The sequence below is a fragment of the Haliaeetus albicilla genome, chromosome 4, assembly GCF_947461875.1.
Source record: "Haliaeetus albicilla chromosome 4, bHalAlb1.1, whole genome shotgun sequence".
NCBI lineage: Eukaryota > Metazoa > Chordata > Aves > Accipitriformes > Accipitridae > Haliaeetus > Haliaeetus albicilla.
The window spans coordinates 50,511,455-50,535,721 of NC_091486.1; the positions used below are offsets into that span (position 1 = coordinate 50,511,455).

At 55.8% G+C, this 24,267-nt stretch overlaps 2 protein-coding genes across 4 annotated transcripts in view; one reads left to right on the plus strand and one right to left on the minus strand.

Annotated features, from left to right (window-relative positions):
• NOC2L (NOC2 like nucleolar associated transcriptional repressor) overlaps window positions 1-608 on the minus strand; it is a 59,884-nt gene extending 59,276 nt beyond the window's left edge. Inside the window, exons 1-2 of the mRNA XM_069782611.1 lie at window positions 504-608; window positions 91-261 (exon numbers count right to left, since the gene is read on the minus strand). Of these exons, the coding sequence (XP_069638712.1) occupies window positions 91-261; window positions 504-523 (191 nt within the window). The 5' untranslated portion in view covers window positions 524-608. The remainder of the gene's footprint in view (window positions 1-90; window positions 262-503) is intronic.
• A 188-nt stretch (window positions 609-796) lies between these two features.
• KLHL17 (kelch like family member 17) lies at window positions 797-23,654 on the plus strand. Of its 3 annotated transcripts, XM_069782616.1 has the most exons (14): window positions 797-1,090; window positions 3,165-3,276; window positions 3,516-3,705; window positions 4,538-11,331; window positions 11,745-11,866; window positions 12,329-12,550; window positions 13,585-13,701; window positions 14,841-15,054; window positions 15,967-16,111; window positions 16,277-16,444; window positions 16,789-16,877; window positions 18,002-18,075; window positions 19,114-19,295; window positions 19,962-23,654. In XM_069782616.1, exons 4-14 carry the CDS (start codon window positions 11,121-11,123, stop codon window positions 20,188-20,190), a joined length of 1,773 nt encoding a protein of 590 aa, XP_069638717.1. In that variant the 5' UTR covers window positions 797-1,090; window positions 3,165-3,276; window positions 3,516-3,705; window positions 4,538-11,120; the 3' UTR covers window positions 20,191-23,654. The 3 variants fall into 3 exon arrangements, with proteins under 3 accessions (XP_069638717.1, XP_069638718.1, XP_069638715.1); XM_069782617.1 differs by lacking the exons at window positions 3,165-3,276; window positions 3,516-3,705 and having other exon boundaries at window positions 11,079-11,331; XM_069782614.1 differs by lacking the exon at window positions 797-1,090 and having other exon boundaries at window positions 1,141-3,705; window positions 11,079-11,331.
• Window positions 23,655-24,267: the final 613 nt, after the last annotated feature.

A 24,267-nucleotide genomic window follows, 5' to 3' on the forward strand; every position in this document is an offset into this window, starting at 1 on the left:
CACTGAACGGGTGCTTAGATGTGCCAAACCTCGCCCAAACCGGGCGAGAGGCGACCGCCGGGCCGAGCACGACCACCGGCCCGCCCTTACCTCGCAGCCGGTGGGGCCTGGAGCGGCTGCCTCGCCTTCCCGCTCTCCCGCCGCTGCCCCGCAGCCCCCTTGGCGGGCCGGGCGACCTCTTCTTCCTCCTCCGAACCGTCGTCAGGTTCCGATTCGGAGCCAGCGGCGAGGAACTCATCCAGGCTCAGCTCCGCCAGGCTCCTGAAGGGAGTGAGGGAAGGGGAAAGCTCAGCGGGGAGCCGGGCCGGCAGCGCCGGGCCTACCCCCTCACGGCAGCCTTGCGGCCGGCAGCGCGGGGCTGACGAGCCGCACGTGGGCCGAGGGTTCCACGTGGGCCGAGGGTTCCACGCGGGCCTCCCCGCCGCCACCCGCGATCTCTCCGGTCCGCCCGCCCACCCTCCCCGGCCCGCAAAGTGCTACCACCACAGCCGCCGCCCTCTCACCTCTTGCCGGCGGCTGCCATGCTGCCCGCCTCGCTCCTAGCGCGGCCCAACCGCTTCCGCTCCCAGCGTGCCTCGCGGCTCGGCGGGGGCGGGGCCGGCCCGTCCGCCCCGCCCCTCCCCAGCTCCGACCACGCCCCCTCCCCGGGCTCCAGCGGGGCCGGTGCCACGCGTGTCCCCGCCCGCCCCCCCCCCCCCCGCGCCGCGCCGCGCCCGGTAAGGGAGCGGCGGGGCGGGGGCGGGGCCAGCTCCCCTTCCCCCGCAACCCGGTGACACGTGCGTGGCGGGATTTAACTGCGGGAGGGAGGGTTGCGGGGGGGGGGGGGAGGAGCCGTGTAACGGCGAGTCGTGCCGTTCCGTGGGCAGCTCTCGCACGGCTCCGCCGTGGGGTTATTCCGGGTGAGGGAGGAAGCCGCAGCAACGGGGCCGCCCCGGTCCCGGACCCGGTACCGAGGAGGAGCAGCCGCCGCGCACCTGCCCGCCCCCTTCCCCGCCTCCCCGCAGCGTGGGGCCGGCGGGTAGCGGTGCGGGGGTTAGCGGGGCGACCCCGCAGCATCCCACGGGCTGGGCCCTCGCTGCACCGTTGAGCCGTGAGTACCGCCGGGGCCGCCGCTCCTGCTCTCCCCGGAGAGCAAGTTTGGGGGTTTTTTTTTGCGTGGGGAGGGGGGTTAGACGACGAGCCGGAGCCGCTGCGGAACGGCTGCCTCTGCCCGCTTGCTGGCCCTAAGACCTCGGCGGGTCTCGGGAGCTGGGGCCGGCAGCGTTTCTGGGCTAAACGTGGTCTCCTTTCCCCGCAAATCGTGGAGCGATCCCTTCGGTAAAGGAAAAAGCCACAGCTTTCGAGCCCGGCGAGATGCTTGGGGCCCGGGGTAGAGCTGCAGAGAGGTTCTGCCGGTTGCGGTTGGGCTTAGCCCGGGTGGAAGCGCACGGGCTATTTAATTTGGTATATCGTTGGCCGTGGGGGAGCTGAAGGGCACGGGGAGAAACGGCACCTCGGGTTTTCTGGCAACTTGCGGGGGGAAGCGGGAGGCAGCTTTTTTTCCGGCCTCTGCAGTGACCGTCAGGGCAGAGGGCTCTCCTCCAGCTACGGCATCTCTGTTCGCGGAGGTGGTCCTAGGTTGGCAGCCGGTTTGGTTCTGCTGGCAGAGCAAATACCTCCTTCTCCGAGGAATGCCGGCCCTGGGACCTCGGCTTCCCTACAGCGAGGAAGAAATGCAGCGGTCAGGTGGCTGGCCCTGCTCTCTGTGCGTCAGTACCCGACCACCGACTGACCGGGCTTTTGTGCCAAGCTAGAAAACTGCAGAAACGGCGGCCTTGCTTTTATGGGGCCTCTTTGTAAAGGGAGCCTGCTCTCCTTTTGACTTCAATGGCCGCTGTCCGATGAGCGCTATCTTGGGGCTCTCTCCGTTGCTGGAGACCGCAAGGAGGGAGGTTAGTTCTGGAGTGATTCAGCAACATGTGGATATTCGGGCGCTTTTGATCCTGACAGTCTCCAGGTGCGCTAGGCTGATGCAGGTAACTTCTTGTCCCTAGGACAGGGCACAGCTGAAATGAGCCTCGGAGAGCTGCTGCCCCTTTTCAGTATGGATGTTCCGGAGGCATGAGCTGCATTTAAGTTTGGGAGAAGGGATGGGACCTCCGCAGCAGATTTGGGATGTCTGTGTGCTAGCGTTTTGCACCAGGAGGTGCCGGTTTGTTAGAAGTTCACTGTTTTGTGGCTCGCTAACACTTCAATGTACAATAGCCTTTTGGTTATGATCACTACAGCCAAGCAAACGTCTCCGTGGAAATCTCTCCCCTCCGCACCCCAGGTTTCTCTCCTGACCCATGAGCATCTGCTGGAAATAGTTTATTCAGCGTGGCAGTGAGTAAGACTCTTGGGGATCTTGGGTGTAAAGATCTGAGTTTCCTTCCTGAGAACTGACTGATTCATGAATCACAGCAAATAGCATCTAAGTCGGAGGCGTAAATAGGCGTAAGTCACCTGCTCTCTTGACATGACAGTCTAGGATCCAAATGGAGTCACTCCTTAGCATCTTGGGTAGCTAGGATAGTCCCTTACACTCTCTGTCAGCTAAGGTCAGCTTGGTGAGGGCGGCAACGGAACCTCTTTGCTCTGCCAGCCCACCTGGTGGCTGTCCACTCTTGCCCTCATCAGCATCAGTTTGGGTCTCTGTAGGTGGAGTGGCACGTGAAAATCAAGGCAGGCGGGCTCTGAAGACTGGAGACTGTTCTGGGTTCTGGTCTGGCTTTGCTGCGTTTCAGGCTCGAAAACTCAAAGAGGCATGCTGAAGTCTCAGTGCTGGCTTCTGTATTTTCTCAGGTGCTGGAGCCTTGTCTCCAAACCCTTAGACAAGCTGATCTTGGTAGACTTGGTAGTCTTGAGAGGCTTCACCCCTTCCACCTGGCCTGCCAGAAGTGGCTGCAAGCCACGCTGCCTTCTCTAAAGGATGTGACTTCTCAGGGACAGGAATTTGAGCTCCTTCAGCTGAAATTCCCGGGGTCTGGGACCCACTGGCCTTGGCAGGCCCCCAGTATGCCAGCAAACTCAAGGCCATTATGTCACATGCTCTTCATAGCTCAGTTTTCTTGTATGTGGCCTGTGCTGTTGCCTGCAAGAAGATGCGAGGGAATTCTCTTAATTGTTTTCTGGCTTGAAAACAGGCTCCCGCTGCTCCACAGCGTGAAGCACTGAGCTTGTTCAGAAGAGGAAATGCAGATCTGCTTACGTGGTCCGGGACGTCTACATTGCCAACCCACGCTCCGACTGAAGCCGGTAGGAGGGTTTGTAAGCTGTCCATGAACGTGGCGTGGGCCACGCAGTCTCTGCGAAAGGGATGAGGCCAGGGTGCAGCTGGTGACCTCCACTGGTGACCTCCTGGTTCGGAGAGTCACTCGCGAGCGGTGCTTCGCAGGGCATCGGCAGCAGCATTGTTCCCTGGCTTATCCGTCTGGAAAAGATCCGCTCGCCCGTTTGCAGCCAGCAGACCCGAGAGCTTTTTCCTTCTTTCCTAGTCTACCGCTGGAGCTGCTAGGCCACGCTGCATCGTGTCATGGGGTCAACTTGCCCTTTAGAAGCTCATGCTGAATCTCACCAGCTTCGTCGCTCTTGCCTGATGTCAGGGCATCGCTGAGCGATAACGACCTGTTCTGAACTGGCCCACTGCCACCTACTCGAGACGCCACCACCTCGCACAGCGGACAGGTAAAGGGCACAATCCCTCTTTGAAGAGCTGCTGGCCAAGGATGTTGCAGGGAGGGAGCTCCTGGGCAAGTCTAGGAGCCGGGAATATTGAGATCCTCTGATGCAGGCTGCCTCCAATGACCCGAGCGCTCTCATCTTCTCTGTTTACCTGTCTGAAAAATGAGTTGGGGACAGAGATGTCTGTCACGGAGGAGGCTAGAGGGAGATGAGGAATACCACAGTGATGGGTAGTGCAGCTGAAGCTGTTAACTATCATTCTGGAGAGCAGACTTGCTTGATGCCTACGTGTAGAGGTTTGGCACTGCTTGTGCCATAAAATAGCACTGGATGTGACGGTAGCTCCGCTCGGGCGTCCGCTGGGGGACACTGGGAAGGGGGAATTAGGACATGACCCACATTTCCAGTCCTTGGCAGAGACAAAGGGCTCCTTTCACTTAGATTTTGGTGTGCTTTGTGCTGGACTGCTGTCTAATCCCAGTGCAGCTGGAGACCTGCATATTTTGCTGAGCATCTCAAGGCATGAATTAGTTTCCAGTTCTCGTTTCTCCCGAACCTGGGAATTCGGCAGTCCCAAACCTATTTGGGTCCTGACCCTTACAACCAATTACTTAAAGTGACCCAAATGTTAGCACAGATGCCTCTAAATCCCTCAACCATGGAGTCCTGCTTGGAGCTGCTGTGATCCCCTGTGTGCAAAATACTGAAGGCAAAAGCTGAATTTGAAGATGTCTGCAGGAAGAGTTGCTGCCTGTGCGAAGTGTGCATGAGAGAGGGAGAAGACTGTGTACCCAGATAGGCACTAAGCAGGCTGGGTACCTTTTATCTCTTTCAGATGCGGGAATGTCCCAGTGCAGGTGTTGAGGATCTGCCTCTCGCTCCCTCCTCTCTCAGCTAAAGCACTTCTGAGCGTGAGCTGGGGTGACTGAGGGCAACTTTGAGCTAAGTTTCCAAACAAAACTCCCCAGGAGTAATGGGGAGAGAGGCTTTAATTAGAAAAGACCTCCAGCCTTCTGTGTGCAGCAGAGCCGATTGATTACAACCCACTGAGTTGCTGAAAGACACCGGCTAGGTCAATGTGCTGAATGCCCTTCTTGCCTGAAGCCAGCACTGTCTCTGTGCTGTAGAGCTGGCAACTGTGTGCAGTTTTTTTCCCCGTCCTCCCCACCCCCTTGCCGAGGCTCCACATCCTCCCTGGCAGCTTGTCACTTCTCTGCAGATGTCTAGACAGGAGGATTCAGTGCGTGTCAGTTATGCCTAATTCATTAAAAAAACCCAAACCCTACCGAGAGCTGGGGATTCTCAGTCCTGCAGACTCAGCGCTGTCTGCGGTGCCCCGTGCTGCCTTGAGGCTAGCTCAGAGCAGATTAATTCCACCCATCGGCAGGAGCAGCGCGCTCCTCGCCCTCCCATCCGTAGCAGGGGGGCTTGGGGAATAGAAGGCAGACGTGGTCCGGGGTACCGCTGGCAGCGGGAGCAGAAGAGAGAGGGGAGGAGGCGGAGAGAAGCATTCGGGGCTGAGGCGTGTGCTCCTAACCTCTCCTTGCAGCTCACCCCAGTTGCGTGTTCTTGGCTTGCTCACGTCCTCCGCCGTGTCCGTCAGGAGCTGGCAGAGGGGTGCAAGGTGTCCGAGTCCTCAATCTGGCTGTCTGAAACTGCCAGCTTCCTAATTCTACCGTCCCTCGTGCCACCTCTGAAGGCAGAGCTGGTGCCAGGAATGACAGCTCCCCTTGCCACGTTAAGTCACATTTCCATCAACATTTGCAGTCCTGACCTCTGTACAGGTGCAGCTGTAAATCAGCCATCCCAGTAGCGATGAGTGGACCCGCAGTTCAGAGCATCTAGTTCACTCGCTGGTCCTGAACTATTAGGTCCCCCTGCTTCCTCACGATTGCTGGCTCTTCTGGGCTGAATGCACAATTAACCTTATATTAAAAAGACTGAACGTGAGCTGCTGCCTACTGTCGGTGTCTGTTTGAATTCTCTGGATGCAGGTAACGTGTTACAGCAGCTGAGAAGGGACTGAACCCTAAAGTATTGTATTGAGGGGGTAGATTTTCTGCCTGTATCAGTGACGCTAATGGTACAGGACCTGCTGGGGCCAATTGCCTCGATTTAGTGCTTTGCATCTGAGTCCTGGGCATATACAACTGGATTATTTCCAATCCTCTTTGATGGTGCTCATTGTGGGGAAGGCAGCAGAAAAGGTAGGAATGCAATTTATTTTGTAATGGGCAGTGCCAGGCCCTCTGAAAGAAGCAAGAATTTGGGATATCCAAGTTTGAGGTGTAAGGGTGGGTAGTGTCTATCTGCTGTGGCTTGCGAAAACAGCCCTGGCGTCTTAGATGTGCCTTCTGGGAGAGGATTACTGATGCAAAAATACTGCTAGTTGTCTGGTAGTTTAAAGCTTCTCTTTAGACGTGGGCTTCAGAGCCATGGACAGGATTCAACAAAAGGGATAGCTCAGCCAAATTAACAGAGCCTCCACAAAGCAATAAGGCAGGTGAAAATTTGCAGGCCTGCACTGTACTCGGCTGCATCTCTGGATGCTGGTACGAGCTGTATTAGTGATCTTACTTTGCAACAGCACAACAGCAGCTATTGTTACTGCCGGCTCAGCTGTTTGTGTCCCTTGAGTGTTGAAGGGAAGGAAGAGTCTGCAGGAACACAGGAGCACATCTTCTTCCCAGCCCTGCTCCCAGGAGGAAAAGAGCTACTTGTGCTTGTGTGCACCCCCCACAGCTGGGCAGGGGCTTGCCTGTGCCCCCTTAGGCTGCCCTGAGCTCTATTGTGCATTTCGGTTCTTTGGGGGAATGCTGAATTGCAGGAGGCTGCTTACTGGCAAACGGCCTGTGAGTCCTCTCAGAGGGGTTAAAAATAAGAATTCTGATTTCTGGTCTAGGGGAGATGGAGATGCACTTGGAAGCAACGATTCCTGCCTGTGACTCCTTCTTCCCCAGGGCTCCATGCTGTTGCATTGCCTCAAGATAAGTCTTGCTGTGCTGTTGTAGAGGGCACTGCTTTGGCTCCACTGCTCAGAATGGAGATGTGAAGCTGCTGGGCACAACTCAGTAGCGCTGCTAGCAGCCCCTTCTTGCCTGGGGACAGAGCCAGAGGAGGGCAGTAGGCAAAAAAAGGACTTTATGGCTGGGAGATGGACCCCCAAGACCAATGAAGAGGGGGAACCACTCCCCTGAAAGGGAAACTGGCAACATAGTGCCATCTTATTGACCTAGTTTGTGCTGCCTTCTGCTCTGTTTGTGCCGTGACACCCTGGGGTAGAGGTGAGTGCCAGCCAGGACTTAACGTCTCGTCCCGAAGGTCTAACGGCAGCACTTCTGTGGGAGATGCAGTGCTGCGAGCAAAGCGGGGCTTTGTAGCTGATTTGCCAGAAAAGAGGTGCTGGAACATCAACACAGGGATAGGGCGCACGTGGAAGTGATGGATTTAAGCGTGATTGTGTGTCAGGCATTAGGGCATGTCACGCCGTAGAGTAGGGGATGTCACCTTATCCACAGCAAAGACTCGTCCCCAGCGCCTGACCAGCTGTACAGGATGTGTCTTTGCGGTCTCCTAGCTAGCCTGGCGGACACAAAATCTCCATCCAGGCTGTCAACAAAAAGCCATTCTCCAGGGCCTTCCTGGGGAAAGGGCAGGCTCTGAACTTTTCCCTGGAGGATACTCTGTTCCCTGTTTATTGCTCAGCACGCTTCTTTTCACTCTCGGCAAAATATGGTTTTTTGTGCAAAGAGAACAGACCTCCCTTTGGGCAGGGATCATTTGCATTAATTAACAGAGCTGTTATGCATGGCCACGCTCTGTCTCATAGGAGCCAAACAAACGCCTTCTTTTTTTTGTCATAACCTAAGAGTTATTACAAGTCAGCCACCGCATCCATTATAGCTGATGCGTAACACGTGCATTCATGCTGCTGCGTGCTCCACAAAAGTGGGCTTGTATTTACGTCCCCCCACTGGAGCTCTGGACACTGCTTTACTGTCTCTTGTGGTCCAGGCACTGTTCCTCATTAATTATATTTTAGCAGCGCTCATAGACCTTCATTTCCTGGGAATGAAGTTTTACAAGGAAATAAGGAATATTTAGTGCTGCCAGTGAGGCTGAGAGTTCAGGTACAGGGAGCAGCACAAGCAGCAGCGGGGTGTCCTTTCCCTTTTTCCCCACTGATTATGTCCTGATCGGTTAAAGCAGAAGATCTCTGATGGGAACAGGTAATTGCAGAGCGGAGGGGACACTGGGAAGTGGGACCGAAGGGGCTGCACCCACTGCAAGCCTTAGGCCAGCTCCCTGCCAGTGCTCCCTGTGCTTCAGGAGGGTGACCTTTTCCCAAGGTGGCTGGCGGGTGGGTGAGCTGCTTTTCAGGGGAGGGATTGCTGAGGCCGTAGCGTGACTGTAGCGAAAAACCATCGAGCAGAGTTGGTTCAGGCTGCCTGCGGGTCACGTCAGCTGTGGACTGTCCTCCCCGGTGCGAGGATGCTCTTGGGAGCCCGGTGGCTGGGATGGCATCTCCCTCTGGTCCTGCTCGGTCACGTCAGAGGATGAGTGACACAGCGATGGTGTAGCTCGGGGTGCTGCACAGCAGCGTGGGCGAGGGAGGCACCGGTGGTGTTGGAGTTGAGCTCTTCAGAGCTCTGCGAGGTGCGTGCCAGCCCTCGAGGGGAGTGAGCAATAGCTGGTCCCTACCTCTGGGCCGTGGGAATCATTGCAAGGAAAGATAATGTCACCCTTGTCGCTCTGCATTTGTACTAGCCCAGAGTTGTGCAATGACTCAGTGGCAGGGCTGGGAAGAGAGCCCAGCACTTCCGACCCTCTTTGGAAATGCGTTTGATTGCTGTGATGCCAATGCATCGGCTACAGCAACCTTCAGCCTGTTGTGCCCTCTGTGTCTCTCCCATCACCGCTGGAGCCGAGTTGTGTGCTACCTGCCGCCTGGCCGGGGCAGCAAACCTTTCCTCACAAGTCTCCGAGAGCACAAGGAGAAGCAGTCCCATCTTTTCCCTGCTTTTCTGTCCTGTCCTGCGTTGTTCCCCCTGGGTTTTCCCACTGCTGCGGAGCCGGGAGCTCCTATCCCTTGCTACCAGTGCCCAGCAGGGACGAGGCGAGTGCTCTCAATTAGAGCTGGGGCATGACTTAAATACTGATGGGGAGAAGTATGCTTAGCAGTGTATTAAAAAGATAAACCAGCTCAAGCAGATCAGGAAAACCCTCAGGCTTGCAGCTAGGAGGGAGGGGAATAAAGGCAAGAAAGCATCGTCTGCTCTCTGCCACTAAACTAGGTCTGGGAAAGGAGCTCTTGAGCCCAGGTAGAGATGCTAATAATTACAAACCGCCTTCCTGTGGGCACCTCTTATCCAGCAGTGTCCACGCATGTCAATTAACACATCGAGGGTGTCCCAGGGATGTTGCAGCTTTCTGAAAAGCTCAGCTGAGGGCTGTGGGAGGAGAAGGCCGGTTAACTCAGGGGCTTTTCTTTCCTGTCAAGGGCACAATGGCATCCTACTCTCATTACTGGAAAGCAACAACAGGCATTGCCTTTGTTGTGTGCCTGTGAGTTTTCCCTGCTGACAGTGAAATGAGGAATCTCATATCACGCGGGATGATGCAAATAGAAGAGGGCATTACAGGCTTCTCTCCTGCTCAGGGAAGATGTTTATTCATCTTTTTTCCTCCCCCAGACTCTAGTACGTGATACAATTGCTATTTAAAAACGAATAGATGGCTGCGTTCGTGGCTGAGCAGGCACAGCATGGTGGGTTTCTATTTTTAGGCTCAGCACGGCTGGCGACGTGTAGGTGTCGTGAGGAGCACAGAGGCTGAGGGGATTCTCTCGCCGCAGGGATGCGGGGGCAGGCGCACGAGTGCAGCACACGGGCTGCTTTTTTTCTTCAAGCTGCCTTTTTCTCCTGCTCCCTCCCCCTTCTTGCTCCTGCTGCTCAGTCATTCTCTCTTCACTCCCTCACCTTTCCTTCGGGTGCTGCTGGCAGGGAGACAGTCAAACGCCTCCTGAAACACCGTGAGCAGCCTAGATGCAGACAGCATGGAAAGAGAAAATGTTTTTGCACAAATAAATGCCCTTATTCCTTGATTAGGCAATTTTTTGTTTCCTACGAGCTGATCAAGTTTATGCTCCTGCTGTCTGCCTGGGCTGTCCCAGATTGCGTGGAAGGACTGTCCCGCTCCACGCTCAGTGCGTGCAGACCGAGTTCTGCATTGGGTCCCAGCCACCTGATCAGCACTTCTGGTCTTTACTGTTTGTCCCTCCTGTCCCTCCTTGTGAAACCCAAACTACCTGAAGTTCCAAGTTACCTCTGGAAGGACAGCCAGCGTCTCAGCTGGGGCTGCTTCCAGGGAGATCTAGGGGCTCTGCTTTGCCCAAACTGCCTGCTAGGCTAGCGCAGAGCGGGAGTCTGCGGTGCTGGAGCAGGACTGTTTGGTGCAGCCTTGAGGCTGTGGTGAGGTTGGACGTGCCTGGGTAGAGGACACTGGAGGGGAGTGGAAATCAGGATATTAAAGTACATGTTTCCTGTTCCCTAACTGGGAATGGCCAGCCTCTGTCCGAAAAGAGACCTGAAATATCAAATGGCAGGAGTTGAACGCCTGGTCTGCAGGATTGTGTACTGGGAGTGTAGAGCTCTGTGCTGCAACTGCCTTTGCCCTCTGCCTTATCCTCCTGAATTGTGTGGGCACAGGAGAGACAGCAGCTCTCTGAGCTTAACTTTTGAAGGTGGGTGCGTTCATTACAAATCTCGTAGCATCTTCTGGAAGCTGGAAGAAAACAGCCACCACTGGAAGAGCTGTGGTCCATAACATCACTCTCGCCTTCTAGGATGTGGGATTCCCTGGTTATTTTTTGTTTAGGCTGATCAGGGTTGTCACATTCGCTGTCTCTAGTGGTCTGTTTAAGCTGATCAACACAGGACTGCCATGCCCTGGTGAGACTTCTAAGATCAATGCTTCTGCTGATATTGCATGGAAATTCACCTCGTTAGGCAGATTTGGAGATGGTGCAACTTCAGGGAAAACCAGTGTGAGCGCGTATGTTGTAGAGCAGTACCCTTCTGAAGGCAGGTAAGGAGGATATCGATCCAAAGATGAACACAGCTGGGAAGCAGTGAGTGTCACAGAACAGAGAAGAGTCTCAGCATCACTTTGTACTACTTGTGTTCCTCCAGGGACTGTCTCCTCCCCAGCGCTGGTTTATGAGCAGGTTGATGTTTCCCTGGCAGGGGCTGGCTAGATGGGAGCTGTTCTTGCACAGGGTCTTTGCGCGGTGGTGGGCATACTTGGGGCCCGTGGGACTTGTCTGGGGCTAGAGCTATTCCTGCCTTGGGTAATGCTTTGGTTTTCCCTCATGTCAGTGCCGGTAAGAAGGGAAAGCCCACCATCTACCACCTGCAGCCATGGAAGGGGGTGTGCAGCTCCTCAACCGCGACGGCCACAGCATCTCCCACAACTCGAAGCGGCACTATCATGACGCCTTCGTGTGCATGAACCGCATGCGGCAGCGAGGGCTGCTCTGCGACATTGTGCTCCATGTGGGCACCAAGGAGATCAAGGCCCACAAGGTGGTGCTGGCGTCGTGCAGCCCGTACTTCCACGCCATGTTCACAAGCAAGTAGTGTCCTCTCTTCCCTGTGGCCAGGGTTTCCCAGCTCTTCAGTCCCTCTCCTCTCTGCAAACCCCTTCCCTTCCTGTCCTGCTCCCTGTTCTCACTGCCCTACCCTATGGAAATACAGTGCCTGTATATCATCTCTGTGAGCGAGTGCAGTAATATTCCTCATTTGACTCCCTTCCATGAAGCCCTTTGCCCGTAACCCCCTGCACAGGTATCCTGACGCCCATCCTGCAGACATGGACCCCGTTCCCTAGCATATACTGCTGCTCCTCCTTGCTAAGAGGTGGGCAGGAGACCCTCCTGGGCTGTGGAGGTGGATGTGGCTTGTTCCATGCATGGTCAAGTCTTCCTGTGGGGAAACAATCCTGCCGTGGGACTTTGTTCACGTCTAGTATCTGTGTTGCCCCAGATGAGATGAGCGAGAGCCGCCAGACGCACGTGACGCTGCACGACATTGACCCACAGGCCCTGGAGCAGCTGGTGCAATACGCTTACACGGCTGAGATTGTGGTGGGCGAGGGGAACGTGCAGGTAGGAGCTTCCCCCCAAACCTCTCTTCTCCACAAAGCCGTTCTGTACGAGACTTGCCTCCCGGGGACTCTTCTCTCCTTCTGCTCAACACTTTCAGCTGTTGTTCTGTGATGGCACCTGCATCTAGCAGTGGTCAGGGAGTTCGTCTGCTCCCCTGCGCCCAGTCTTGCGACTGCTGGGGCTGGGAATGGCTCCTCAAAGCACTACGCAACGGCCAGGGCTAGTTCTGAGCATCTGCCATTCTCCTGCCATTTTCTGGCCTTGTGGGGAGTTACAGGTGTCCTTCTCGGCTGTTCTTTAGCTTAGTCCTGTTGGAAACAAAGAATGCTTTGTCCCTTACGCACTTGTGTGCCTGAAGGTGTTCAGTAAGCCTGTTCTGTTATTGACTTGCAGTGAGACGAGGGTGAAAATGGTTTCCTTGCCCTGGAAACTCTCTTTTCCCCCATTCTTTTCCACTGCCAGACACTTCTTCCTGCTGCCAGCCTGCTTCAGCTCAATGGTGTGCGGGACGCTTGCTGCAAGTTCCTGCTCAGCCAGCTCGACCCATCCAACTGCCTGGGGATCCGGGGTTTTGCTGACACGCACTCCTGCAGCGACCTCCTCAAGTCTGCGCACAAGTATGTCCTCCAACACTTCGTGGAGGTGTCCAAGACAGAGGAGTTCATGTTGCTGCCTCTTAAACAGGTGAGGTCCTGACAGGAGCGTGAAGGTATGTGTGTGGCAAGGCTTTTTGTGCTGGAAAGCATGGTCTGCGGGTCAAAAGCCCAAGGAACCTGCGCTGAGGGGACGGGGTTTGGCGGGGGAACGTACCCAGATTCTGTGCTTTGGTCTTCTCTGTTCAATGGAGAGACAATATGTGGGAAGAGTGCTGCCAGTGAGCTTAATCCCATGTGAAATAGGGATGGGAGGGTAGCACGGAGGATAATTGCTGTCGCTGGTGCTTGCCACGTGAGCGCTGAGCACACTGCCCTCTCTCTGGGGGCACAAGCCAAGGAATAAGTTCTGGCTGCCCTGATCATGTAGCTGTGATGTTTAATTCAGAGCTCAGCTAATGTTTCCTGCTGCTTTTCATGTGGTGCTGGTGTGGCCCCTGGCTCATCACTGTCTGCAGGGTGCTGTCCTGTGCCCTGGCCAGGAGGCATTCCCAGTCCTTGCTCTGCATCACCTGAACCTGTGTGGTCTCTCACCAGGATACAGACACCTCCCTTTGTCGGCTCTCGGGGCAGTGGGGTGCATGGCAGCGAGGGGGGGCACGTATCTCCACCTGCTCCAGCTCCATAGTCTTTGGCAGGTGAAATGAGTGTGTTGGGAACAGCCAGGACCCCTGGCTCTATCCCGTGCAATATTGAAGGGACGGGTGCAAGCAGTCTTCTGCCTGATCTCACTGATGCTGATTGGAAGTGTCAGGCATTGCAGCAGCTTCAGACACAGAAGGGGGGGAAATGAGCCAAGGAGGGTGATGGAGGGCAGAGCTGTCTCCACACCAGTGCTGCAAGGAGAGGAGCTGCAAGGTTTGGGGGACCCGGTTGCTCTTTGGATCCTTCTGCGTCCAGTGAGAGAGGCTAGCTGTACACTCCTCAACTGCCAGCATCTACAGGAGGCAGGGGCTCTGCCTCTGGCAGTGCTGTTCTGCTGGGCCAGTTACCCGAGCGTGTGAATGCGTCCTTTCCTCCCAAACCACACCAACAAACACTTGCTCTTTCCACCCTGCTCTGCAGGTGCTGGACCTCATTTCTAGTGACAGCCTCAATGTACCATCAGAGGAGGAGGTGTACCGGGCTGTGCTCAGCTGGGTCAAACATGACGTGGACAGCAGAAGACAGCATGTTCCCAGGGTGAGTCTGCTGGGGAAGGTGGCCTGGATCTACCCACCAGCTCTGAGTGCCTGGTCTGGGTAGATACACGGCTGAAGGAAGCTGCACGGTGGCCAGAGGGCAGGGACAGCAGATCTCTGCCACACTGCTTCCAGTCCAGGCAGAGATGAGGGTGTTGCTGAGAAGGTTCAGACTCCCAGCGTGAAGTCCAAACTAGTGACAAATCTCAGGGGGATGCCCTGTCTGACCCCTGGCAGCTCGGGCACACAGAGCTCTGGGGGGGATGTGGGCAGCAGGAGAGGTCAGCCCTGCCTGCAGCCTTCCTGAGCTTTCACGTGCATCCTCAAACAAAAAGCTCAGGCAGATGCGAGCAGGGACTCCTTTTAGCTCATGCTTTTGTCTCTCTGCATCTGCACCTTGGAGCATGGGTCTGCGAGCCTCCTGCCCGCCAAAGGTGCAACTGGAGAAGACATGGTTAAGCCCTTTCCCGCGGGGCTGCCAGTGCTTGGCATGGCGTGGGCACCCTCTCAGGGACGCAGCCTTGCGCTGTCGGTGCCTCCAGCAGCCCTGGCTTCTCATCACCTTGCCACTCTCATGCTTCCAGGCAGGCAGTGGGAGGAAGCATCCCTAGGTGTCCTCCCCAAGGCTGGGACTGAGATGGGGCAGGATGAGATAGACTCTGTCTGAAGGTTTCCCCTGGGTTTCTGCCTACCCCAGGGCTTGACCCTAGAGGAGTTCTGTCTCCACCTTTGCTGGCTGTGTGCGCTCAAACATCCCTCCTGTGGGCAATGCAGGCAACGTGGGGCATGCTGGATGGAGGGGAGCGGTGCCTGGGCTCAGTGAGGATTGTTGCTTATACCACGAGTGCTGGAAGAGGATGCGGGTACTGGCAGAGGGCAGGGTGGGGATCTGGGGTGGCTGCGGGACATGTCACTCCCAGGCTGAGGGCTCCTGGCTCTGCAGAGACGTTAAGGCTGAATTGCTGCGTGTGCTTTGATGCCCTTTCTCACTGGCTGCCTATTCTGCCAAGTGAGCGGGATGACTTCTCCAGGTGGAGTCCGCCTTGCCAGGGTCCCCGGGGCTTGTAGGGGAGACGTGGGGGCAACACTGGGACGAACCCTTCCCACCGTGTCGATGGGGTGCGACTCCTCTCCCCGCAGCTTATGAAGTGCGTGCGGCTGCCCTTGCTGAGCCGGGACTTCCTCATGAGCAACGTGGACACGGAGCTGCTGGTGCGGCATCATTCGGAGTGCAAGGACCTGCTGATCGAAGCCCTCAAGTACCACCTCATGCCGGAGCAGAGAGGGGTCCTCAGCAACAGCAGGACGAGGCCGCGGCGCTGCGAGGGGGCCAGCACCGTGCTCTTTGCTGTGGGTAAGGCTCTGTCACGACCCAGACTGGACAGACCAGGGAGTCGTGTTTAATTCGAAATTCCCTCGGGCTAAATTAAGGTGAATCGACACCAAACGATCAGTTAAAGATCTTATAACAGAAGCAAACTGAACTGGGGAGGCGTGGTAGTAGGCGGCAGGGTTTCTCACAACAGGAATTGGCATAAGACTACTTCTGTAAACCGTGTAACCATATACATCAGTGCAGGGAATAAGGAGATCCCTCCCGTTGAGTCACGAGGTTCAGAGCAGACCCCCTTGCTTTCCAGACTCCTCCTCAGAGAAGGGCCCAGGGGCAGCTGGATCCACTCTTAGTCCAGACTTGGTCAATGGTTTATGCCTTGAAAAGGATGAGATGTAGGGATTGTGGAAAAGGAAAGAGAGAAGACAGAGAGAGAAAGGAAGAGAGAAAGATTTCACTGGTCCTGGGTCCAGCGTTGGTTCAGTCAGCTGAGGGGTCCAGTCCTGGTGGGTTTGTGCAACTGAGGCTTCAGTTTGTGTCCTTCTATCATCCTTGCCCCTCCTTCGGGCAGGCACCCAAACTCGTCAGGTTAATGAGCAGTTTGTGAGCCTTCGGGCTTGGGGGTCGTTTGTGGAGTAACTTCTCCTCCCCTGCAGACGTGGCCATTGTTTGATCTCTGTATCAGAACAGGGAGCTGCGCACCCTCCGGCACGCCCTCCCCCTCCTGTTGCCGATGTCTGAGCTGGTGGGCTTTTCACCTTGGTTCCTTGCTGGCAGGGTTTGTCTTTAAGCAGAACTTGCCCCACCACAACGTTTGAGACATTAACTCTTTCAGTCTCCCGCAGGGTCCCGCCACGCGCTCACAACGTACGTGCAAACCCCTTCCCGGGGCCTTTGGACTGTTGTTTGCTCTGTTTGCCATCCCGCGCGCAGGTGGGGGGAGCCTGTTCGCCATCCACGGGGACTGCGAGGCCTACGACACGCGGACGGACCGGTGGCACATGGTGGCCTCCATGTCGACTCGCAGGGCCAGAGTGGGAGTCGCTGCCATTGGGAACAAGCTGTACGCCGTGGGCGGGTAAGGAGGGCACGGGAGCCGCGGGGATGCTTTCTGCACCCTCTGAACACAGCCGGCGCCGATCTAGGTTCTGGGTCGGCTCCAGAGCTGTAGGACCAGCCCACAGCCTCACCCGCGGTCCAGGCTTCCCAGCTCTTACATGTTTTCCTTTTTTCTCCCTCACAGCTATGATGGGACCTCTGATTTGGCCACAGTGGAGTCCTACGACCCTGTCACCAATTCCTGGCAACCTGAGGTGTCCATGGGCACCAGGAGGAGCTGCCTGGGTGTAGCAGCACTTCATGGGCTTCTCTATGCTGCTGGGGGGTACGATGGGGCCTCGTGCCTGAACAGGTAGGGGATTGCCTTGCTACGGGCTCCTCCACTGCTCTTGCATGCACTGTCCTTGGCGCTGGGTGCCTGGGGAGCCCACAAGGACCGGCCCCAGAGTAGATGTCTTGCAATCCAGCTATGTCTTCCATGCTATGTCTTTGGCCCAGGCAAAGTTTCTTCAGGGGAAAAACCGTTTTGTAGCCCTCTGCCACAACAGAACACAGCCTTTGTCAGTTCTTCCCTCCATTTTCCCTGTCTAATACCAAGCTTCCTTGGGAGCTGCCCCTGAGGGCCTGTGTCAAAGAGCTTTGACCTGGGCTTTGCCAGTGTCACACCTTATGTTCCTGTGTCCCTGCCTGCTGCAGCGCAGAGCGGTACGACCCTCTGACAGGCACCTGGACATCCATCGCTGCCATGAGCACCAGGAGACGCTACGTCCGGGTGGCAACGCTAGGTGGGTGATGGCATGAGGACCTGACTGACTTCTGTGCGGACTGTCTCTTGCATTTCTGGTGCTTCCTTTCGATGTTCTTCTGTTCTAGTTCCTGCCCCTTCTTCCTAGATTCCCTAGCTGTGAGTCCGGGTAGCCCAGCCATTCCTCTGCCATGTCCTGACATGCTCCCTGCCTTGCCTCTCCTCTCCTCCTCAGTCTCGCTAGTAACTGGGTTTCATCACATTCTGGAGGCAACTCCTGAAGGGACCCACAACTTTGTTCCTCAGCTCCTTTGTGCCCCTTCTACTTTGGAGCAAGAGGGCTAGCTGTGGATGATCACCTCTCCCTAGAAAGGAAGAGACAACCTAATTACTCCTTCATTATGAAAGCAGGGCAGTCCCTTTACTGACGATCCAAGCAGTAGCGCAGGGTCAAAACTGTCTCTGCCAGGGGCGTCACAGCATTAGGTGCAATGCTGTGGTGTCTCCTGACTCCACTGAATGAGTTCTGTCCTCAAGGAGGATGCAGTGTGAGAGCTGGCCACTTGGTTGTTTAGTGCAGCTATGGGGGCAATGCAAGTACCACTCCCCACCCTTAGCAGGTGCCGGACCTCCCTGGGGATGCCGGGGTAGCACCCTGCTCCCCACCATCCCAGGAACTGCTGTGCCGTGTCCTGGTGTCCCTAGGGTGCCTCTCCCCTGCCCTGTTCTCTGGTTTCAGCTCTCAGCGCTGACTCAGATGTTCCCCCCCAGCTCCATCACCAGCTCATACTCTCTCTGCCACGGCCTTTATTGGCATTCCCCCGCTCCAGCCTCGGCTGCTAAAAATAACCCGTTGCTCTGGCGGGGAGCACTTGCAGCTCCCGTAATGAGGAGGTCAAGAAGCGGCAGGCGAACGAGCTCTTTGGGAAGCTTGCAGCGTGGCAGAGAAATTGCTTGATGAATATTTCACGATGCTCCGTGCTGCAAGGGGAGGGGAAGCTGGGGGAGCCCGGCTGAGAGGAGCTTGGCTGCCTGGGGAGCAGGAGGCACTGCGGCTCAGCTGATACCTACCTGGGCACCCTGTGCAAGAGTTGTGGGAGGCTGTGCTGGGACTGGGGCCACGCTCTTTAGCTAACTCCTGTGCATGTGTGACTGTCTTTGCAGAAGGCAACCTCTATGCCGTTGGGGGATATGACAGCTCATCCCACTTAGCCACAGTAGAAAAGTATGAGCCCCAGGTAAATACAAGAGAGAGCACGCCTGATAACCCTTTTCCTTCTCCCCTCTTTATGGGTGCCTGAAAGGGCCCTGCAGAAAGCTGGGGGCTACACAAGTTGCTAGAGAACTTAGCAGACAGTGAGAGATCAGGTACGCGTGGTGTCTTAGCAAACCGCTGCCGTGGCTTGAGATGGGACCGCTTCCTAGCAAAGTATTGCAGCAGGAGTGGAGCAGAAGATGTGCCCACATGAGCCTGGGCAGCACAGACCTCCCTGGAGACTTAAGTCACCATGCGTGATTATGAGATGGAGCGGGGATCGGCCCCCTCCCCAGCTCTTCTGCAGGGGCAGAGTATCCAGGGTGCAGTCCAGAGTAAAACGAGCAAAAGCTCATCCGCGCAGGCTCCGAGATATCTCTTTGCGGTTTTCAACCACCAGAACGCTCTCTATCCCCATTGCCTGTAGACCAGCCCAAGTTCTCTAGGAAGAACGGTTCTTGTACGTGCCCTGAGCTGTTTCCAGCTGAGGTCCTTGCTGCATGCATAACCAGAGCGGTTAGCGGGGATTGTGGCAGGCTGGCGACCTGTGTTGGGCCTGGGGTCTCACAGCTCTGTTAGAGCAGGCTAGATTGCTGCAGAAATATCAAAGAGAAGGTCCTGGAGGTTTTTCATGAGCTGTAAAGCCACGGTCGTGACTCATACAGATTCGAAATAGATACAGCTCAACCCCCATGCCTGGGCTGGGATTCAGCTGTGACGTGGCTGGTGGCCTGGCACAGAGATCTCTGTGCTCAGGCCGCCGGGATGGCAGGACTCCTGCCAGCTGCGGCTGTGCTTTCCCGAGTCAGGCGGCAGAGGTCTCTCCTGGTGCCTGCAGCTCTTCCTGCGGGAGAATTGAAAGGAAAGAAGTGGGGTGCCCCCAAAAGTCTTTTTCGGGGAGGACCGATATGTCAGGAGGTGCGTGGTTAGAACGGGACTAATATCACAGGACCGGTTTGGCAGGGGTACGTGGAAAATGCCTTGTATGTCTGTCTCACGAACAAACTTTGCCTCTTCCCAGATCAACACCTGGACGCCCATTGCCAATATGCTAAGCCGTCGGAGCAGCGCAGGAGTGGCCGTGCTGGAGGGGATGCTCTATGTGGCTGGCGGCAACGATGGGACCAGCTGCCTTAACTCTGTCGAGCGCTACAACCCCAAAACCAACACCTGGGAGAGCGTGGCACCCATGAACATCCGCAGGTAAGGAGCTCTGCCCCTGCCACGCTCCCGAGCTGCGGGGGGAGCCTCAGCTGCTGCGGTCAGAAATGGGGATCCCACCTCACCGAGAGCCTCGCCTCGCTTGGCACCGCAAACCGTAAAATGCAGACCGTGCCCCAGGGCTTGGCTTAACGCTGCAGTTGGCTGGCTCTGTGCTGCTTACACAAAAGGCAGCCCACGCTCCCCGCTGCGAGGGACCGGTGCGTGTGTGTGCCAGGAGGGGCGAGCAGGGACGTTCTGCGGCAGGCGCTTTCTGCAGAGGGATTTATTCTCAGCAGTCTGCGTGGCCGTAAAGAACCAGGTGATATAGTTGGCTGAGGCCACGTAGGAGATGTTGCAGGGCTGTGGGAGGATTTAAGGCTTGGAAGTCCAAGGATTTTAGTCTCCTAGGGACTGTTATTTAGAGGTGGCACTTCTTCAGTGGTAGGAAGGTATCGGAGTGAAGGGAAGACGTGAGGCTCTATACTGCGCTCCGCCACTGACTGTTTGAGCCCCAGTAGTTCATTTTCACTGGGCATTTGTGAGGCTGGGCACTCCCTTTTGTGGGACGGCAGAGCTCTGGCCGGTTCGTCTGAGGTGCTGAGCTCCCCTACGCCCCACATACACCGCATTCGAGCCTCACGTGGGGTCTCTGCATGGTCGTTCCAGGAGCACCCACGACCTGGTAGCCATGGATGGGTGGCTGTACGCGGTGGGTGGCAACGACGGGAGCTCCAGCCTCAACTCCATCGAGAAGTACAACCCCCGTACCAACAAGTGGGTTGCGGCCTCGTGCATGTTCACGCGCCGGAGCAGCGTGGGGGTGGCGGTGCTGGAACTCCTCAACTTCCCACCCCCCTCCTCGCCCACGCTGTCGGTGTCTTCGACGAGCCTTTGACAAAGAATCAGGACCTACCTTACCTCAAGGGGACAGGGGTGCCTGGCGGAGCGCTAGGCCAGCGTGGCCCACCCCACGGGGCAGCCGGTCGCTGTAGGAGGACGAGCGAAGGTACCGGCTGCTGCCTCCAGCCCCAGCGAACCCCCGGAGCTATCCCCGCTCTGGGTGCACACATCGGATCGGCACGACCACAGCAGTTAGAAATGTGCTTCCCGGGCGAGCACCCTCCTTCTGGGTGCTCTCTGCTCCGTTCAGACTCATCTCACCGCTCACCCAAAGGGCGTATATTTTCCTTTGGGGAGGGGGAACTCTAAACCATTGCTGCTTCTTGGATTCACGGGATCCAGCCGGTGCCACACGTTAAGAGCACAGCCAGCCTTGGAGGCTTTCGGGAGTCCTGTGGGGTGGCAGAGGTGGACAGCACTCCTCTCAAAGGACACGGCTGAATGTGCAACCGCTCCTCTGAATGTCACTGTAGCCAAACTCTTTACCAAGCCTATTGTGCACTGTTAAAGACTCTGAGGCCGCTGTATGGTTCTCAATGGTGTCTAATTGATGCCTTAAAATACACAAACAAAAGAAGCCCAGCTAAGGGATGGGGCCTGGAGGAGGTGAGGTTTGGAGACACAACTGGATGCAGCATCCTGAACCCTCCAGTGTTTCCATACTCAGCTGGCCCCACCTCATTCACTAAAATCCCAGCTGACCATTGCTCTGGGGAGTCCCCAGCCAGGCAGATGGGTTGAATGACCTTGTTTGCATCCGTGCCATCGCTGTCCCAGGTTCAAGTGACTGCCTGCTCTCTGCACGTGGTCCTGGTTCACAGTTTGGCTGGGAACGGATGGGCCTGTTTGCTGTTCCCCTCTCTGCAAAGCAGATTCTGGGTTTATGGAAAGGTATCGGTTCTTAAACAAGAACAGTCCAGCCTTCTAAATGAGGAGGATTGCCTGGTGTTACTTTTTGGGTGTTAATTTTTTTGCCTTTTTTTATTTGAATGCTAATATTTTAATTTTTAATGACTTCATATCCCTTTATTTTTTACACTATCCTGGTATTCCCTGTCCCATCTGCTTTTAAGGCAGCAGAAGGGATGCAATTACTTTTCTCATTTGTTGATGAGATGATGACTGTGTCCTGGAAGACGTTCTCTATAGATGTGTGGGTGTGTGTGCATGTGTGAGATACTGTACGTACAGTGAAAACAGCGTGGAAGGGACCATTTGCAATTAGCAACTCCCTGGCAATTAAGCAACCACTTTAATTAACTGAAGGTTGAATAAATTAGTACTGTAAGTCACAGGCCTGTCCTAGACCCACCTGTGCCATGGAACCTCTTGGGTGGTGTTCTCAATGGGTGTGCTGTAGGGTGTGTGTGTGAGCCTTGAACAGAGACATATTATCAGGTGTTCTCCACGTTGTAGAGGAATGACTCAACCACTGGTACCTCAATAGTGTTCAAATGTAGCATTGGAAATATGGTCTAACTGTTTGTTTTGAACTAATTCCTTGTCCTTTTTTTCCCCCCCCCGTTCCTTCTCATTTCTCATTTACAGAGTTCGGATTTCACTTGCGGTGGTATTCATTGGCCTAAATTTCAACGTGGCTAGGGATTTCTTCTTTTCTCTTTTCTTTGGGGTGAAAGGAGACTTTGAGATGAGGCAGGGACTCCCCAACTTAAGACAATTTTTATGGCGATCTGATTTCTCCCGGACAGGTGCCTGCACGTTTTACAAGCCCACTTACAGTGCCTAACGTCGGACACCTGAAATTACCAGCAGCTTCTGAAAATCTGGGCTGCTTCTCCTCCCAGCCTCTCCCTAGGGACAGTCTGGGCTTCTCAGGCTGAGGCGGCCTTTTTGGCTTTTAGAACAGGCTCTAAATCTGCTTTTCGTTCCCCTCTCACTTGCCAGGCCTCTGCCCCAGCCTGTCACAGCTCAGCAGCTCTCCCGTTCCTCTGTATTGCAGAGGTCCCTGCGAATGTCCAGGCTCTGCTCCTGCAGGTTGCCTCTTGGTCAACGTGGCAGAAGGGCTGCCCTAAGTAGGTCACCTGAAGCTGCTCTGTTGGAAGTCACGACGAAATCGGTGACGTCTGCTCTGTTGCGTGCGTGTGCGTGTGCCTATGCGTGATCGAGGTCTCAATCCTTTCCATCCCATTCCTATAAGCGACATCAGGATTTTAGTTGTCTGCTGAACTCGTACGGACCAGCGCATTCACGGTCCCACCGGCTCTAGGGCCCTCTTTGAGGGAAGATCAGCCCAAAAACCCCATGGCCACGTCAGAAGTGAAAGGTGCCGGTGCTGGGCGTTGCTTGGCCCAACGTGCCGAGGTCCTGCCAAGACCTCTGTGAGGAATGGCGAAAAGGAGAGCGGAGCTGAAGGGAGTGCTGTACGACAAGGAGGGCCAGAGAGGAACTGCTGAAAGGAGAAACGGGGCTGATTTCAAACAAGGAACGAGTCGTCGTGGCAGTGGCTCAGCATCTGGTCCAGCTGTGGCTGCTGTAGTCTGAAGGGGGAGGCTGCAGGCAGGCAAAACCGGAGGGGGAGCGAGCAGCGTAGCAGGCTGAGGAAAATTTTTGTGCCATGTGCCCTTGGCCCCCAGTTGCAATCTCTAGCAATTTACGTTACAAATGGTGTGCGGTGCTGTCCTGCCTCTTGAGGATCAGCAAAACGGGCAGGGTGACTCCTGTCACCCACCGGTTGGGTCCTGAGCAATATCACCACCGAGCCTGTTCTGCAGAAACCTGGGGAGGAGGGAGGCTTTTTGTGTCTCTAATGTACTAACTATGCAGGTGCTCACTGCTTTCCTGTAAAAGAGAAAGAAGGAAGGAAAGGGCAAAATAGTTCCCCAGCAGCTTGCGGGGGTCCGGAGCACCCCGACCCACACTGTGTGGACACGAGGTGTCAGCATCTGCCCTGGGAGAAGATCCCAGGGTGGAATTGCTTCTGGTGCTGCACATCCCTTGCTGAGGAGGAGGCCTCGGAGGGGATGCGCGTCTGTGTCTGTCTGTCTGTGCGTAGTACCCTACCTGAGGGGAGGAGAACTGTCAACTGTGTGTGGCTTCTCTGCCAGTTTTAGTTAGTGGTGTCTCACCCAAAATGTTATTCGTGTGATTTTTCCCATGTGAGCTTTTCCCAGCGGAGGAGCATCCCCGAGCGGGTGGCTCCAGGCTGTGCGTGTTGATGTGTTTCGCCCAGGGACCCCGGTGTCAGTCTGCAGTGCGACAGCAAGGCTAGGCTGGAGCCCTCGCCCCGATACGGGGGGAGAGGTTCGCTTGGCCTTACTGGTAGGCAGACCCGGTCTTACTCCATGTCAAACCGTCGTCACTTTGATTTCTCTGTAAGTTATCTGACTTATTTATGTGGAACTCTGTTTCTCTGAATTTTTTGCACTACACGGGATTGGGGAGGGGATACAAGCAATAGAAGCCAACATGTACAATAAAGACGTTTTCTTGAATACTGGATCCTGCCTCTTGCATCCTTCCTTTTCGCTTCTCTGGCCCTGCCTCTGTGGGCCACTTTGGGCTGGCTCTGCCGTTGTGGACATTAGTAGAGGAGGCCAGAGGAGCCAAAACCAGCTTTGAAGGAACTGCCATGCTACAGGTGAGCTAAAAGGAGCGGCTCTTAGCCCGGCTCCCGGCCCCGCGCTCGGCTGGGTGCCTGGCCGGGGAGGTTGCTGTCCTGCGGACAAGGTGCTTCGTATTCCCGGAGAGGGTGCTGTGCTGGGGCTGCCCGCTGCTCTATGCACCTTCACCCTACCCCAGAAGAAAGAGCAGCGCAAAGATGCTGATGGTATTGGAGACCGCTGGGAAAAGCCCAGCCCAAGGCATAGGGGCTTTAGAGGCAGACTGATTTACACCTCTCCCTGCCGTCAAATTCTAGTTCGGTCTCCCTAGGACTCCCAATCTCCAGCGCTGTTGACAGCTTTCCCTTGCCGTGGCAATGAAAACCAGATGAGAAACCTCCTCCTTTACCTCCAGCTGCCACATGCATCTTGCTGCCTGGGGGCAGGCGTCGCTGGTTGGCCCCACTGGGCAGTGGGGAGGCTGCGGAGCAGATCAGAGCTGCCTTCGCTAG